At 38.1% G+C, this 18851-nt stretch overlaps 1 protein-coding gene across 3 annotated transcripts; it reads right to left on the reverse strand.

The window, feature by feature from the left end:
* Positions 1-255: 255 nt before the first annotated feature.
* Positions 256-16022, reverse strand: LOC116327492 (cadherin-related family member 1-like). Of its 3 annotated transcripts, none has more exons than XM_031749104.2 (18): positions 15800-16022; positions 15554-15556; positions 15255-15350; positions 14757-14902; positions 14617-14667; positions 14272-14361; positions 14053-14139; positions 12705-12821; positions 11102-11245; positions 10936-11014; positions 10717-10817; positions 9470-9673; positions 8328-8480; positions 7590-7754; positions 6884-6951; positions 5345-5573; positions 4403-4657; positions 256-1848 (listed from the first exon to the last, which is right to left on the reverse strand). In XM_031749104.2, exons 1-18 carry the CDS (start codon positions 15858-15860, stop codon positions 1306-1308), a joined length of 2592 nt encoding a protein of 863 aa, XP_031604964.1. In that variant the 5' UTR covers positions 15861-16022; the 3' UTR covers positions 256-1305. The 3 variants fall into 3 exon arrangements, with proteins under 3 accessions (XP_031604964.1, XP_031604965.1, XP_039472135.1); XM_039616201.1 differs by having other exon boundaries at positions 1716-2488; XM_031749105.2 differs by lacking the exon at positions 15554-15556.
* Positions 16023-18851: the final 2829 nt, after the last annotated feature.

Consider the following 18851-nt stretch of genomic DNA (forward strand, 5'->3'; position numbering starts at 1 on the left):
CAAAATTAAGTGCTGTACTTAAGCCAGTCCACTTAAGCCGATGCATTATTTGCAGTGACCTCTTCAACTACGGGGACAGTGCCGCTGTGCAAAAATAATGTATGTATTGTACCACTACTACCACCACCCAAAAAACCAAAAAAATAAATCAAACCACAAGGACAAAATCGAGCACAGACCAAATTATTTTAGAATATTTATTCAAAATCAAGACAGTACAAAGACAGTACAAATATGTTACTTTGAAATACCAGGCAAGTGTTATTTATATGTAAGATATATAGTTTTTCTAAACTTATTTACAATAGTAAGCTAAGATAGAATCAGGAACGTGATATTTCTTGCAGTGATGACACTGTATTTGCCTACATTTGAAGGCATTTAAGAGTAACATGAAAAGTAGCAGTGCAAAGACCCTACATTTTTGACACTACATTTAAATACCCATACGAATAAAGTGTCCAAGCAGCTTATATAAATAGTAATCTGAGCTCAAAAATTTCAAGCATATGACTGATTTTTATCAACAACATCCTTCAAGAGGAGTTAGATGGTCTAATTTTGACTTTGCGGTATTTACTGCATCATGATACAGCTGGGTTTTTTGCCATATTTACAGTGCTGTACACTTAAAATAGATCCATATCCACTTATATAAAAGCGTTTTTCTACAATTACTCACTCAACAAAATAAAAGCAAGATGCTCTTACTGTGAAAACCTACAGTGGCACATTTTCATCATACAAAAGAGCAACTTCTCAGCTTTCAAGCGGCCAATGTGGACAAAGTAAAATGATATATATGTACAGAGGTTCTTTAAGCACTTCCATTGCAAGTGATGGTGATTTTATTTTAATGATCATGACATTTCAATTAACACTCTGATGAACAAAAACTCATTTTTTTCAGTATTAGGTGAAAATTATACTCCTGTGCTAAAATTTTTACAGGCTTGTGAATGTTATACTCAGAAAGCAGTGAATTTATGTATTTAGGTTTTAGTAATCCCATCTCGGTGCAATTTCCTAATGTTAAAATGATAATCCTCCTCAAGATGGCAGTGTGGTGAATTATCTAGTACTGTACTGCTGACTCAAGCTGTCTCCTGTTTTTATCTAAAGCAGGTCAACTGAGAACACACTGCAGCCCACTTCTATCTTGTCTTAAGACATAAGTATGTAAACCACCCTCTTCTTTTGTTTCCTTGTAAATAACACAAAGGTAGGCTCACGTAACCTCATCATCACACAGAACTCGGATGAAATGAGTTAAGAGCCATCAAAGAAGACATTTGTGCATTAAAGTTAATAATAACCTTGGTTGTTCTCGTGTATTTTCTGCTCAAGCTTCATTTTAAGCTCCGACACTAAAGCAGAGCTGATGTTTCCCTCCTTACGCCGGCTGGACTTAGCCTTCTTGGAGCCTTTGGATGCCAGTGCGCCAGATATTGTTGGGACTGCACGTGGCCTTTCATTGGGCCGTGCGTTAGAGGGAGGTGGAGGCGGAAGACAGGGAGCAATGGGAGGTGGAGGCTTCAGCCGGGGGCTGCCTATCTCCTGCTGGGGGCTGCTCTCCGGGTCAGTGATGAGGAACTTTTCTCCAGGGTTGGTGAATTTGATAACAGGCATCTTGAAGGTCCACGGCTGCTGGTCCCTGGGTCGCCTCTTAATGATGCGGCGTGCTGGCATGATCCTGTTGGACTTTGAGTTGCGCATGTACATAGCCGTAGAGATCAAGACAGTCACTCCTACCAAAACACTAATGATAAAAGTGACCATGCCTAGAGCTTTTAAAGGATTGTCCCTACTTTTCATTAAAAAGGCTGCCATAGGCCCCTTGAGAGGAGTCTGTAAAAGAGCATAAATAAAACAGTTTGAACCTGAATTCCAAGTATTTGTCAAAAGCATGCAAACATGAAAGGTGGATGCCAAAGCACTGACAGAGGAGGCCCAAACAACATATCTACGAACACTCTAGCGCTTTCACACTCGCACCCAGACATCCATCCTCTGCCCTACAGTACAGGAGAGCTAGCAACTACATATGCCTCTAATGTTTGGGAATGCGTCTGGCAGTGCGCTGCATTAGGATTTCTCTTTGACTGACGAGGGATAAACAATAATAATGAAAGTTCATGAGACCAAAAAAGTTTGTGGAAGTAAAAATAGTAAATAATAAAAAAGACTTTTCTTTCAATGTACTCCAGTACTCTTTTACAGACCTAACCCAGCCAGTAAACATCATTTTAATGTTCATGAATGAAAATGAAGGACAGGCATTGGTTATTTCTCACTTGACTCTGCGGACCACTTTAATGTAGTTACTCTCAGGGTTGATTCGGGACTTTTTCACTGCGTTACAGTACAGGATGGTGGATATGCAGATTGTTAGCAAAACAAGGGATGTGAGAACGCTCAAAAAAATTCCCAAAACAGTCAGCGGACGCTTGCTGAGGCCCATGAAGTATGAAACAACTCGACCTTTTATCTGAAAAGCACGATACACAACACACAAACAGAACCAAAAACATCATGGAGAGTGAAAGAATGGATTCATGACGACAACACAAAAAGTATTAGAAAAATATGGATCAATGCAAATGAGCAAAAACTTCAAAGAAAAATGCTAATGTTTATATTCATATTTCAAGGATCAAAATGAGTGTGAATTTTTCCATAAACAAGTAAAATGTGTAGCCATGACCATATATACTCACTGGCCACATCATTAGTCACACCTTGCCAGCACTAGATTGGCTTTGGCCCTTTTGCCTTCATAATTGCTGTAATAGTCCAAAGCATATATTCAAATAGGTGCTGGAAACATTCCTCAGAGCTCAGTATTGATATGATAGCATCACACAGTTACTGCTGATTTGTTGGTGTCAAATCCAAGATGCAAATCTTCTGCTCCACTATATCCTAAAGGTTTCTCTATTGAATGACTGTGGAGGTCATGACCAAGAAACCAGTTTGAGATGATTTGAGGTTTGTGACATGGCACACTATCCTGCTGGAAACAGCCATCAGAAGATGGGTACATGTTGGCCATAAAGGGACGGACATGCTCAGTAACATTACTCGGATAGGCTGTGGTGTTTAAACAATCCTCACTTGGTACTGAGGGACCCAAAGTATGCCAAAAAATTTCCCCACATGATTACACCACCATCACCACCACCAGCCCGAACTGTTGATACAAGGCAGGATGGATTGATGCATTCATGTCGCCTATGCCAAATTCTGACCTACCATCTGGATGCTGCAGCAACAATTGTGACTCATCAGTTTAGGCAACATTTTTTGAGTGTCCTCTTGTCTGATTTTGGTGAGCCCACATGATTGACTGATTAAATTTTTGTGGTAACCAGCAGATGAACAAGTGTAACTAATGAAGTGGCCTATGAATGTACAGTAGTTCATTCCCAGAATGGTTAAAACTGTCTTTCTGTCCAAACAATTTTTTATGATAAAACTTTGTTCTGAAAGGGAAAGCTACAAATGTAAACTTAATGGGTTTTAAAACTCTATAATAATTCATATTTAAAGCAACAAATTAGATTACATTTAGAAAGTGAATTTCCAGTTAGTATTAATGGATTTTTAAAAATGTTTTTAGCTGACTTTTGAAAGGTCATACAACTGGATGTCTATAAAAGCGGTATGTAGCTGATGTGACCTCACTTATTGATTAGCGAAACTGGACATAAACTGAAGGGAGGAATTTGACTGAGAAACTGAGGGATACTCTTAATCATAAGGTAAGCCTGCTAAAAAGGAATACCCTGGTTTATTGTCTATTGTACTGTAACTGTAACGTACACAATAAACAATAGGTTGCATTCACATAAAATTCAGACTACTAATGTGGACTATGAACTTATCACTTGAAGTGTTTACTAGGATATAAATAGAGTTCTGCAATTCTAGCCTGTCATTACAACCAGAGAAGTCCCCTCCTGCTGGCCATTAAACCTGGAAAATAAGCTACTCTATTTTGTACCAACTGTGGTTAATACTGTACGTCAGATGCCAACTAATTTTAACTCTAAGTGCATGATGCTGTTCTTTTTGACTTCTTAATATGTAAATAACTGTTTGCAAATGCAATTAATAACTTTTGGACAACAAAAGTTAACTTAATCAGGGTGTGAGACATCACTTGTTAGTAGGAAACTTTATTGTTGGTTCTGATCTTTAAATAAACTATAATTACCAGTGTTATCCTTTAAAGTAGATGAACTTAGTGAAATGTGACTAGCTGAAACAAGGACGTTGATTTAGCAGAAGCATATAGTAGCATGGCAACAGTCCCTATTGACTCATGTTAAAATGCATGTCTACAGCTCAGCTCTGGGACAGGAAGCACTGCAAGCATGCTGCAAGTCAGAGCAGGTCTTACCGCCTCTGTGATATCGATGTTGATCACAGCTGTGGTGCTGAAGGACGGAGAGCCTCGGTCCCTGGCTTGGACCACCACAGACCACTTGCAGTCCTTCTGCTTGGTGATGTTCTGCACAATCTCCATAGACTTAATATAAGGCTTCAGCTTGATCTCGCCAGTGTCGGCATTGATGTCAAATGCATTGTCAGGATCTGCGGTCATGATGGAGTATTCAATGACGTTGTTTGGAGACTCCGCATCTTCATCCACGGCCTATAAAAAGCATCACGGATCAATAGCGTTTACTTAAAATCAAACAAATAAATCTTTATTCTTAGGCTGTGATGTTTCTGTAAAATGCATTAGATTTCACATATTGCATGCAACATGTCGTTCTTTAACCTGGCTTTGGCACATATATGCATATATTTTAAGATGAGTCAATTTATCATCCGTAGTACTTATGAAATAGAAAAGGCTATGGATTTATTGTTTCCCTATTAATAATTTTAATTAGTCACACTGATTACTTTCTAAGAAGTGTTTTAAACCAGGTATTAATGCAGACACATCCACTGCAGGCTGCAGATTTTCCTTAGATTTGAAATTAAATTTTATTTAATTTAGTTACACGTTTCTAGTTAATCCACACAACTGAATACATTTTAAACAGCTGTTTTTTGTAATCTTTATCAGAAAGGTGCAAATAGTGTTTTTTGTATTTACAGCCATGGAATATTAACAAATTTAGAAAGCTCCACACACCCAAATTTTAGTCTTTTGATGCCAAATTATGCCATCATAACTTTTCTAGAACCAAAGCTCAATACATTGAATGTTTAGTGTTATCTAAGCTCCCAAAACATTCAGTTTACAACAAAAAAGCTGAAACTTGGTGGAAGTAGAATCATAGATTAAGCGAAAAGAGAAGAGATAGATCAATTTCAAAGCAAAATGTACCTCTACTTTGACAGGCGTGCCAATAATCATCGTCTTCTCCACGAGCACTTCATCAAATTCTGGAGCGTGGTCGTTCATGTCAGTGACTGTGACAAAGACTTCAGCCAAGCTGTACTTCCCCTCTGAATCTTCAGCCTTGACATAAAAGTTGTACTTTGACCTGACCTCTGCATCCAGGCTGGTCCAGGGCTGTGTGGTGATGAGGCCTGATGAAGCGCTAATGGAAAACCTGCAGTTCAGATCACACAGTGCATGAGTCACAACCACAGATGTCCATTTAGCTTCATCTCAACTAACCAGGCGTTTCTAATACAGGCATCATAATTCACAGCTCAAGTGACAGATTTTCATTGCTCCCTGTGAATCTCTACATGACTCACACTTTGCTATAAAAAAACAACTTTACAGCCTTCGTTGGACAGACGTGTTGTACTGTAAGACTTCAGATGTTAATCCAGTTGATTTAAAAAACGTGTAGAAAAAACAAACTTGTAAATTTTTGCTGCTTTTGAAGCATTATTTATTTGGGTGAAAAATCCTGGGACCTGATTTGCAGGGAGAATATTTTCAGTGACTTGCTTCCTTAAAGACAGATCTCCAGTATATGAAATGCATACGTACATCTGTAGAGAAATATTGATTTACACAATAATCACCAAGTTTTTTTTTTCAATTTATTGTTATTGTTATACATTTCCTGCAGATCGGAAACCACATAGCTTCTAACTATTTTGTCATTTCAAACATTATGAATGTTTATTTGAGATATTCAGACTTTCCAGAGGTTGTTTTAAAGTAATCACTAATCAGGAGAACTTGACTATACCTTGTAGGGCTTCCATATGGAAGACAGGCCTCTGCTATGAGGCTGACTTAAACACATTCATAACAATTTCAGGGATACAATAAGGAATAAATACTTGCTCGTACACACAGCAGGTTTACTAATTTTAAAGCTTGGCAGGAGCTTTCTGAATGCCTTCTAGTTCAACATTGGGCATGGAGCCATTTTATTCAGCAGACTTTTCTGTCTTGTTTTTCGCTGTGAAATTTCACAAGTTTCCTTGGAACTGATAACTTTCACACAATTAACTCAGGTTGCAGCCTGCAGACAGGCATAAATTCTCACTTTTCCTTCACTGTATGCTGCCTTGCTTCTCGAAGCTGCCGTTTCTGTGGCTCCAGCTGTCACATTGCATATTAATTGGCTCTGCCTATGTGAGATGGGCCAGGCTCTCTATTTTTAACCCACCAATCCAATTAGGAGATTAGCCAGCATCTTGCAGCCATTTTAGAGCGAGCTGTTTGTGCAGCAGAGGGGCCAATCAAACCGGTTTCCCGCTTACCTCTTTCATCAAAGACACAAAGATGACTCAAGACTAGTGTCCTGTTGGCACTAAACACCCTGAGCCTCTGAGAATTTTTGACTCATACTTTCAAAATAACTTTAGGCTGTGAAATGCATTTTGTGGAAATGCCAGAATTAAATATCTGATCAGAATGAACCTAAACTGGCAGCAATGAAAGGTTTATACTCACAAATCAGATCCTGATCCATAAATCGTATATTTGACTTCACCCCAAGACCCGGAATCTGGATCATTTGCCTACAGAGAAAAAAAGGAAGGCGATTATACACCTCATGCTTACACAACAAAATATTAAAAAATTACACTTTAAAACAATCTTAATTACTTATTTGGAAAATTACATCATAATAGTGTATAGATATGTAACTTAAATAAATATGATTACTTTAAGGTGACTGAAAACAATTTATTGTGTCATTTATTTTTACTAAACCCCCCTGTGGACAACTAGATAGGGTCTTAAGCTCATATATAGTGTGTTGCAAGGGGATGTTCAGCAAGCATGGGTCAGCATGATTAACCTTGAAGCAAAATTAAGCTTTTTACTTCTCACTGCTTAGCTTGGACACATTGCCTGGTTGCAGGGTTTCTACAGTATGATGACAAGCAAGGGACAAATGTGCCAATATTTTTTTTAATAATCCCCCTCGATGAGGAGTAACATAGGACATATGCCAGATTGTGACATGGAGATAACAAATTTCATAACCAGGAGTAGCAAACTGAAGCAAGAGAGCGCTAAGCCTGTTTTTGTCTGGCACCAATTTGCTTTTATCTAATGAACTGTGCTGAGCAATATGCATTTAATAGAGGAAAGATGGATTATATAATCACTTTGATCAGGTTAAAGCTGAGTTTAACTGTGATTGACTCACTGTTACAGATGAAACACTGGAGCCTCCAGGAGAGTTCTCAGGGACCCTGGCGATGTAATACTCAGATGTGAATTTAGGGATGTTGTCATTTGTGTCCAGCAGGTTGATCACTATGTCCGCTGTTGCACTGAACCGTTCAGGAGTGTCAATCTCCACCGCCAGGAGCTGCAGGAAGACACACTCAGAGTGATTAAATTAGTGCTGAAAGCCTTAGTCGACTCATAATCAATGAGTTCATGGATAAACAGAGATCTAAAGCCACACTGGCTACTCTGTGTAACTGTAAACCTAGCAAAGATAATATTTTCAGATTTGATTTTTGCTTTTAAAAAATGAATGTCACTGCAGTCAGTGAAATAAATCAGAGACTTGCTAGTGTACTAATGTACTAATGTTGCTACAGTCATATCAACAGATGGATTTTTAGCCTGAGTCCTTTATAAAGCACAAATGATTGCAGTAAATTATCTTTATGGCAATTTACAAAAGGTGAGCTATATATTTATGTTGCAGCATTTGCAAAGTATTAGTATACAGGCAAAGCTTAAGTTAATGAAAATGCAATTAATTCATGGGCTAAAGCCATTAATCACAATGACAGCAGGTCTTCATCCATATTTCCTAGTAATCAAAAGAAATTACCCACCCAGTAAAATAACTAACAGCATTATTTCTTGAACACTTGTTAATAATAATAATGTATTGTAATGTTGTAATATTGCCCATATGACGCCTCACCTTAAAAGAGAGAGTTGGCCCCTTTTCATAGTCGATGCCGGATGTGTCTTCCACAATGATGGTCACCTGTGCTTCATTCAGGACTGTCTGGGGAACCACACGAAGCACTCGGTTCGGCCCAACTAGCCTCAGTTTAAATTTGGCATTTGCTCCCTAAACAAATGTCAGCACAATACAGAAACCCATCACATACACTGACTGGTTCTTTCATAATTCTTTTCTACTCTACCTGAGCACTAAAAGCATTTTACACAACATGTCTTATTCACCCAAGCACTTTTTTATGCTTAAGTGCTTTCTATCAAACATTCATACACACAGACACACCATTAGATGCAACTTGGAGTTTGCAGTTAGCCCAAGGATTTGGCACGCAGCCTGGAGCAATCTGGGATTGAACCACCAACTTCTGATTATAACATAACTTGCGGTACCTCGGGCGATCGTGGCTCAAGAGTTGGGAGTTCGCCTTGTAATCGGAAGGTTACCGGTTCGAGCCCCGGCTCGGACAGTCTCGGTCGTTGTGTCCTTGGGCAAGACGCTTCACCCGTTGCCTACTGGTGGTGGTCAGAGGGCCCGGTGGCGCCAGTGTCCGGCAGCCTCGCCTCTGTCAGTGCGCCCCAGGGTGGCTGTGGCTACAACGTAGCTTGCCATCACCAGTGTGTGAATGTGTGTGTGAATGGGTGAATGACTGGATATGTAAAGCGCTTTGGGGTCCTTAAGGACTAGAAAAGCGCTATATAAATACAGGCCATTTACCATTTTACCATTTACCTCCTGAGCTGTTGCCACCACATAAAAAAAGAATATAAGAGTGTGTCATGTCATGCTACATGAGCCATTATAAACAGGTTGTGGAGACTAACCATGGTGGCATAGCGAGTGACATTTTTACTTTCAATACATTTGCTGGACATTTGCAACTTTGGTGCTGTATTATTGCACATCATGCTTGTTTTTACATATTTAGCTAACTTTGTACGTAATTTTTCTAAATGGATCTGTCAACTGGCTAATATTCTCTAAATTTTAATATTATTACACCACCTTTGATCACAGTTATTAATTAGTAACACACTACTGCATGTCTACGGAATGAATCAAAGATGAGTGAGACGTTTGCAATTTCGGAATTCATGTACCTGATCAGAGTCGTTGACTGTGATCTTGAAGCCGCGGAGGATCTCCCCTGCAGGTGGATGCTCGTACATGGTGACTTCAAATTTGTTCTGTGGCCCATTTTCTCCATAAAAGGTTGGGGGATGGTTGTTGAGATCAACCACACGGACAGTCACTGTGGTAACATCATAGTCCTGGAGCTCATTGTTTGGGCCTACCTCAGATGCCTTCAGTTTAAAAGATACACAAGTAAATAAAATTATTGTCAATGAGAGTAAGAAGCACAGGTGAAAAAAAGTTTTCATAGGACTCTATGCAGTCCTGTGAAAAACTATTCCAGAAGAAGAAGCAGCAAGATGCTTCTAATCAAATGCATTTATTTAACCGATCATCAGCGAGACCACCTCTGTACGATAACAAGTTTTGAAATTTTGCTGGTCTGGAGCATTCAGGTGTATGTTAACACAATGTAGCAACTTTCCTAGGAGTGGACATCCCAGAAAATACGCCCCAAGGCCGGGCAAAACCTGACCAACACATTTTGGAAGGTCTGCCAGAGGAAAGTCTCTTCTGTCTAAAAAGATGACAGCAGAACAGCTTAGGTTTGCAAAGTTGTGTCCGAAAAAACTCCAAGACTTCTGGAACAATGTCCTTTGGCTAGACAAAATCAAAGTGAATGTTTGGCCATAATCCACAGCACCACATCTGGTGAAAATCAAACACAGCATATCATCACAAACACCTCATACCAACTGTGAAACACGGCGGTGGAGGAGTCATGAGTTGGGCTTGTTTTGCAGCCACAGGACCGGGACACTTTGCAGTCATTGAGTCAACAAATGAACTCCTTTCTATACTTTCTAGAGTCAAATGTGAGCCTAGCTGCCTGACAAACAAAGCTTGGCCAAAATTGGGCCATGGACCATGATGATGATTTTAAGCACAGCAGTAAATCTACAACAGAATGGCCGAAAAAGTAAAGAATCAAGGTTCTGCAATGACCCACTCAAAGTCCAGACCTAAAACTGATTAAGATACTTTGATGGGCACTTAAGAGAGCTGTGCATAAACAAATACCTGCAAACCTCAATGAACTAAAGCAATATTGTAAAGAGTGGACCAAACTTCATCCACAACCATCTACGACCTAAAAGTCGTACAAAGAAAAAAACCTATGCGTTCAGCTTATTGCGGCTGAAGGTGGTTTCAAAAGCTACTGCGGTGAAAAGTTTCTTTTAAACATGAAAATAAGTAGAAAATAACTTGTTACCTTGACTTTGATTTCATACAGCTCATTTTTCAGCAAAGATGGAAAAGTTGTCAGGGTGATGCAACCACTTGTGCTATTTATGTCGAACACACCATCACTACCTGAAAGGTGTTGATAGAAGTTTTGTTTGAAATCTGATCATAATCTAAAAAAAGACACAGTAACACACCTTTGCCTTACGAACAAGCAACTAAATTCTCTTTTTGCTATTGTTCTTACCATTAATAATGAAATAATGTATCGGGTTAGGATTGCCTTGGTCACCATCTTTAGCGTACACTGTGTATATTTCAGAGCCCTAGAAGTAAAAAAGTACATCAACATAATGGAGACAAAAGCAATAACCGTAAACAAATTTACTTTAGTGAATGTGACAAGAACTTACAGGGACAGAGACTTCATAGATGTATCCAAAATATGGTGTTCCTACAAAGTATGGAGGCATGTCTTGGGAATCAATAACATTAATTGTTACTGTGGCTGTGGAGGTCAACACCTGATGCTTCCCCTTGTACTTTCCACCTCCATCCTGTGACAACAACAAGGCAAAAGCAGAGTTACCACATGGCATAATTAGTTACACCTTTATATTTAATCAAAGACATGTTTAAGTTCATTTTACATTTGCCCATGTTGGGATTATGGGGTCTCTGCTACATGTTATCTGCCACAACAGCTTGAAGCCAGCCCAAAAAAAGACAATAAAAATTAAATTTAACCAAAAATATATATATTTTTAGTATTTTAACCTAATAAATGCTATGATACTTGCACTTTAAAGAGATGTCTTGCTTGAAGTTAAGAGTTAGTTTTTTCTTAACTTGCTAAAAATCACAAAGTGCAGAAAAAAATGAATGAAATATGAGAAGAACATACATAAGATTTTAGATACATGTTCATGGTTTAGTATAATTTTATAAGCAATTATTGTCTGATTTCCAGTTAAACAAGGAAAATCAGTGCCGGGTGCCAGTTTAGTTCAGTGCAGTGAGCAGGTGACCACGTGCCATACGGCTGAGAGCGGCTGGCCCGGGTTTGAGTCAAACCCATGGTCCTTTGCCGCATGTCTTCCCCTCTTTCTCTGCCCCTGCTTTCCTGACCTATCTTCACTGTGTCTAACGACTAAAGTTGAAAAAGGCCAAAATAAACCTAGTAAAATCTTGCACGTTAATAAAAATCGCAAGCTAGGCAATGAAATTCATTTTTAATTGGGAACACTGCAATATTATTTTTGTTATGTCATAGCTTTACCTTTTTAATAACTGTGTTATTTACTAAATGTTACACAGCCAGGTATTTAAGTAGCCAACAGCTGAGGCTACAAAAAAAAACTAGCTTTCACCGCCGACTATTATTCACAGTGATAAATTACACTTATTTGGGAAGCAGGACTTTCAGTGCGTCAGCAGAGCAGCAAGTTAAAATCTCACCACTTCCCAACAGATTTTTTTTAGCTCCATGTTCCCCTTTTTCACTCTTTGCTTTTCTCTCACCCAAATCAGTGAAGGTAAAAAGACTTTTAACCTGAATCTAGTTCTGCAGGAGTTTTTTTTCATATTAAAAGGAAGTTTTCCTCTCAGTCACTGCAAGTAGTTGCTCATAGAACATAATTATGTTATGGGTGTATTTAGTATAATGTTGTGGTTTTTTTTGTTGTTGTTTTTTTACAATATGCAGGATTTGGTTCTATATGAACAAATTGTATCAGAAGGAATTTTACCGATAAACTCCAATAACTAATTTTTAGATTTCATGTAATTTTCTACTTAGAATTAAATAATTTTAAACTGCAGTTTATCTTTTTCAAACCCCATGATTGATGCAATTGCATGTCAAAAATACATGACTTTAAAGTTGAAAATCTTTTACATTTGAGGACAGAAATACCTGCAAACTAAGCTACTTACTGCGTTTACATGTATTAAGACCTCTTGATTAAGCAAATGAAGGCACAACCCAAATGTAAAAGTGTCACAGTGACCTCTCACCTTTGCAACTACTGTCACAAAATGCGTTGGTGTGGTCTCAAAGTCCAAAGTCTCACCGAGTTTGACTCTGAGGATCCCACTGTGTCCATCAATGGTGAACTTGGTGAATGGGGAGGTCTGATAATATAACAGTCACAGTTAATAAGGATAGTAGAAGGAGTGCTTTATTTCTACTTAAATTTAGCAATGAAAACCAATAAAGCTAATTTCCGATATGGTACCAATCAATCTTAGCCTGGCTCATTTTAACCTTGGCATTTCAGGGTAGCTTTGTCTCACAATTGACACATGGAGACTAACAACCACTGTGCTGTCAGCTGTTGGCCAGACCAAACCTAAGCCCCTATTAAGCTTTCAATGCCATGCTCAAATGTAATTGAAATTTAATCCACTAAAGTAACACGATTTCCAGACTGCTCTATGGTATGAGATTAATCTTTCCCTGCATCACTGTCCCATCACTCAAATGCCCTTTTCCTCCCTCCACATGGTTGCGCAGAGCTCGTGATGTCAGGTCGACCTCTGGTTATCCCTGAGTGTTAGGGTCATACAACGCTAGTTAAAAGTGTCACTATTTGCTTAATAGCATTGCAGTCTTGGTAATAAAAAATGTAATTGATTTTTAAATGGATTGCAAAGCAGAAATTGAATCAAACCATAGAAGAGCTTTAAAAAAAAAACCCTAGAAAAAACAGAAAAATTAAGATATGAAAAAAATGAAATGCTAAAATTATGAAAAAAAACAACAACAACTTGTTAACAGTTTTAAATACATTTTGGGCTCTAAGAGGATAAAGGTGTTGGCAGACTTCAGGGAGTATTCCAGGATTTGAGAGTTAAGAGAGCTGAAGATGTAGAGGTGTAAAGCTATAAGGAGCCCTCTCTGTGATTAGTACACTCTTACAATCAACTCAGTATTCATCTGGACGCCATGTGCAACGTGGCTAAAAAAAGCTTGAACTGTTTTAGCCTAGGTTACACTAGGTCACTTTTCTGCGCACGTGTTGCCGTAGAAGCCTAGCTGCTACATTTTAGAGACTGCTTTTTTTCTGACTGATGGCTCAGTAAACATAGACGCAGTAGCCAGAATTAATCAAGTATGATATTTCTGTGTGCATTATATAGTTTCTAATTTGTGATATGTGGCTCGCATTTTTCACCTGAGTTTAAACAACAACTTTTTAAAATTCACAACAGCTTCTTTAACGTGCCTGAATTGTACTGGTGGCTTTGTGCATCTTTACTTCAATTCAACGTCAAAAACATTTGCCATTTGGGAGATACTACTAAAGTTGTTTTGAAGTTGCCATGGTAACAAAAGCGCATTACAGTGAAGTTGTAAAGTTACCTGTAGATAATAGGAAACACTTCCTCCTGAGCCCATATCTTTATCCACTGCTTGGACTCTGTAGATGCTACTTCCTGGAGCAGTGTCCTGGGAAAGGAGCAACAAGTTTAATAATGTTCAAACATTATTAAATTTCGATTTTTTGACACTTTTAATACATTCAGAAAAAACACTCTAGATTGCATGCATGTAACTGTATAGTTATTATATATAATTTACCTCTGGAATATCAATAATAAAAGGCAAATTTTGAAATTCAGGTGGCTCATCATTGGTATCCGTGACAAAGACTCTCACTGTCTCAACAACCTGAAACAAACATGAAAAGCAATTACAAATTTCCAAAACAGCTGCTTTTGCTACAGCTTATAAAAAATGACATTGTTTGCAGAGAAATAATCTAAATAGCGATCAGAGAAAATATCATGATGCACATTTAACAGGCTGTCATGGCACTTTTTTGAAGTACTATTTAATCCTAGTATTTGTGATAGAGTTTCCAGTTAAATTGCAGTATTAAAATGTGACCGTAAACTGAATTGCACTGTAGATTATAGAGCTTACTTTATTACGGCCATCCGTTATGCTCACGTGCACTGAGATTTCATCTTGTTTCTATGAAAAATAAAGATGTCACGTCACTTTGAGCCAAAGTGGGTTTTTTTGTCTGTTTCCAAACCAGGAGTCTTTATTAAAATGCTTACCTCTCTGTCGAGCTCCTGAATTAGAGTCACATTTCCTGAATTTGGGTCCACTCTAAAATATTCTGTAGAGCCCTTTTCAAAAGTAAGACCATATCGTACTGGATCTTCCTCCGGATCTGTGCCATTCAAGATGTATATCTGTGTTCCTATGAGAAAAGAACACATACAGGGACAAAACCTTTGAAATGGGGCAGAAACGTGACATGTCTATATCCAGCACTGGTGTAAAAGGCACGTTTGACAGGTTAGGTCAGATGAGCCACTACCCATAATGTTTTCTTCCCGTAAGACTGTGATGTACGTCACAATCCAAAAGATCTTATAGCGATTAGCTGGAGCCTCAGCACCATGTGAGATCATTTCATACAACACTTAGGCACTTAAAGCGCACATCTCAAACTACACTAAGTGTAAACACACGCTCAAATTATACCAAACTTAAAAAAATTAAATTATAACCATAATAATAAAAAATGTTTAATTTTACGGGAGCCTTACCAACGGGTGTATCCTCAGAGATGCTGAACAAGGCCATATTTCCATTTGTACTGCTGGGACCATTATCGTAAAAATATGGAGCATAGTCTGATTGCCCTTTGTGACAAAAAAAAACAAGAAAGAAAAAGACGATTCACATTATTTGAGCAAAAGAGAGATATAAAAGAAAAACAATGACCTAATCTAAAAGGAAGCTTAGACTGTATAAACCCTACAAATGTCTCTCACCATATCAAATTATTTTTTAATAGAAAAATCTCCTTAATTATTATTTTTACAGTGAGAAGAGTTGCACTCACTTGCTAAGAAGGGCAGGAATTGAAAGCAGGGAGGAGGAAAGAGTTAAATTAGAAATAATAAGGCTGTAGTATTAAAACACAGACAAAAACAGCATTGCATGTTGAAATTTATGAAGTACAAGCAACATGAAAGTCCACACTAAGACAGACATGCCCTCTCTGTGTTAGAGGATTAACCAGATAAGTGCGAGGCAAGAAGTCTTAACCACACACAACAAAGACAGTAAAAGAAAAGCAGAGCCTTACCCGAGGTGAAGTGAAGCATAAGGAGAAACAGTAAAGCATGCGTTTTCTTTTCTTTCTTCATCCTGGTGGGGAGGTAAGGCTTGGCTGGCTCATGTGGAAGGCTTGGTGGAGGGAAAGCGAGCAGTGAGTGTCGTGCCCTTCTTGAGGCGTCTCAGCAGGCTCAGAAGTAGGAAGAGGCTGGGACAGCGTCTCAGGCACTAATCCAGTGACGCATCCCTCTCTCTGCACACATCTTCTACCACACTGCTCTCACTCCAAATTCTCCTGGATCATTGAGGGACGAGAGTTCAAGTTTCACACAATATGGTGCGATCATCACACCTCACCACACATTTGACAGGCGCACACATGAGGCACAGAATCCATGTTTAGTCTGGAAACATTGATAGGAAATGTTTGCAGCTCAGATTTTTGTTTGGTTGTTATTATCAGCGGTTTGTTTTGTCATGTTTTTTGTGCTGAGACAGGGCAACTGGCAGGTCACTAGGTTTCCTGGGGAAAGTGGACTGCAAGATCTAAAGAAAGCTTATTGGCTGTAAGTGCATGAGTGCAGCTAAGGCTAGTATTGGTAAATGAGCAGGCAAGGGTGGCAACAGCGGGCAGTTTAGGCTACCGCGGCTATATGTGACTAATGGGTTTGTTAAAACCCTATAAATAAAAAGGACAGAAGCCAATCACACCATGTAGCCAAACAAAAAACAAAAACAAGAACAAATAAAAAATAAAATAAAATAAATAATACAAAATTAAACCTGTAATATGTCCTTCCGGTATGAATTACCAGCAGAAAAATCAGGTGAAAGACAAAGCATAATGCTCGATTCAGAAGAGCTGATTTTATGAAAGGAAAAAAAAAAGTGACACTCTGAAGAGCAGAGTGGAAAAATCGAGTTTGACGTTTTGAGCTTGCAACCTTGGCAACAGTTAAAGAGAGAGTTTTGCACCTTTTCATGTCATGTGAGTGCACGTTTGCCTGTCATTTGAGCTATCGTGTTAACTGTATTCCAAGGTGTAGAGTGTGCACTTCCTGTATTCACAGGTATAAAAATAGTCCCTGGCTGAACATTTTCATTTAAGGCAGAAAAATGTTGGCGCACAAGCATAGAAACTCAGCATTATTAATTAGATCTCCTACATTCACAATAATAGATGTACAGTGGCATTATATTATTTTTTATTATATTTTTCTATTTTAACATTTTGATTAAAGAGCTTGAGGTGGATTAACCAGTAGAGAAACATAAAAAAAATTATTCTGGTAAGTACCACTGTCAAATACCAAAATAATATTATAAAATATGTCATTATCAAAATATACTTGAAGTAAAATTGTCAATATGCATATGCCCTATACTGCATTATATTACTGGATCATTATTATTTATAATGAATTAGTTTGTCTCTCTAATGTAGCTGAATATGATTTTATTTACTCATTTTGTCTATAGCTTATAATAATACTAATAATACAGCATACAGGCTTTTTTATTAAATAAATGGTAAAATAATTAGTCAATAAAGCTTTAAAATAAATTGGATGGAGTTAAAAATGTGAATCAAATATTCAAACAACTAACATTAAATAAAAGCATTTAAAAATGTAAGTACTGTATATTAAAACTGTAAATTTTTACTGTGGTAAACTACTTAAATAATTATATTAAGTAAGTTATTCATCTTATCCAGTGAAGCTGGGTATTGTACAATTAACAGTCGTCTTGTCCAGTGGCTTTGACAGAGGAGCTAACCAGGGAGGGGCTATACCACCCCATGCCCCACCCCTTGACATAGCCCCTGCTTAGATAGCAATAGACCTAACAGATGCCATCCTTAGAGTCATGCTGCTTGCTTGGACAATCATGTTTTTTAAAAACAAAACACTGACAACAGAATAAAAATAGCACTGATGACGCATTGGTTTCTACGGTGTCACGGGTTGAAGTGACAAAAGTCCAGCACAGATTACTGTCATGCTTCATGCCTATTTTATGCAGCAACAGCCTTGGAACTCTACCAAATATTGGTCATCAATCTGAAAATGACTGGCAGTAACCAATTTTTATCCCCAGTAATGGCAGGTCTCTGCAAACTGGAGCTTTGTGCAAGCTCATCCATTATTGCCCTCTTTATCCCTCCCATCTGTGGGATTTTTCAATACACAGTATATATGAATCATACGTGTCCTAAACGTGAACATTATGTGAGATTTAAAACCATGCCTGACAGCTGCGTGCGCCACGTGCATGTGCTTTAATGAAACACCTGCATATTTACAGATGTTAGCATCTGTTGCAAGTGCCCTGGTTTGAAGGTTTAATTTTAGAGGAACAGCCAGATGGTACACAAGAGGATTACTACACTAAGCCTTTGTCATCTGCTGCAACACACTGACTGTTTATAGGGAAATACAAGGTGGACTCCCGCTGGTCTCAGTCTGGTCTGAAGTGGGGAGAGCTAAATAAACATAAAAATATTTAAGTTTGAGGTTATTTAGTGGCATTTTTTTAGACCACAGCTTACAACAATTAAATTTACGAAGTGCCCTAAATGTTTGAATGAAAGCTCGTTTTACAGGTCACTGAACTTTATCGCTCTGACTTACTGGCCAGAGCAGATATTTTTACTGCACCGTCGACACGGCACGTAAGCAAAGGTTTTACTAAGAATAGCAGCATTTCATTGTGTACGAGTGCACCTGTGGGCTGTAACAGTAACAGAAACTTCTAGAAAGAATTCAACCACGGTTCTATTTATCCCAGTGTTTCTGTGAAATGTAAAACTTTTTCTGTGATAAGACTCATGTTATCTATAATGTTAATGTACTTTTTGTTTGTTTTAGGGTTGTTTTTTTTGTTTGTTTTCAGTGGGCTGACAGGGGTGGAAGGCACAAAGAAACTGAATATCTGATTTTCATTGCATTGGATCCAAAAATTTGCTTTGTATCTAATAACTTTAGTCAAGTGACAGAACATGTATTTTGGAACCTTAAATAGAAACTATAATCCTACTTAAGAGGAGCAAGTTTTAGAATCAAAATATACTTAAGATTATG

This window comes from Oreochromis aureus, linkage group 8, assembly GCF_013358895.1.
Source record: "Oreochromis aureus strain Israel breed Guangdong linkage group 8, ZZ_aureus, whole genome shotgun sequence".
NCBI lineage: Eukaryota > Metazoa > Chordata > Actinopteri > Cichliformes > Cichlidae > Oreochromis > Oreochromis aureus.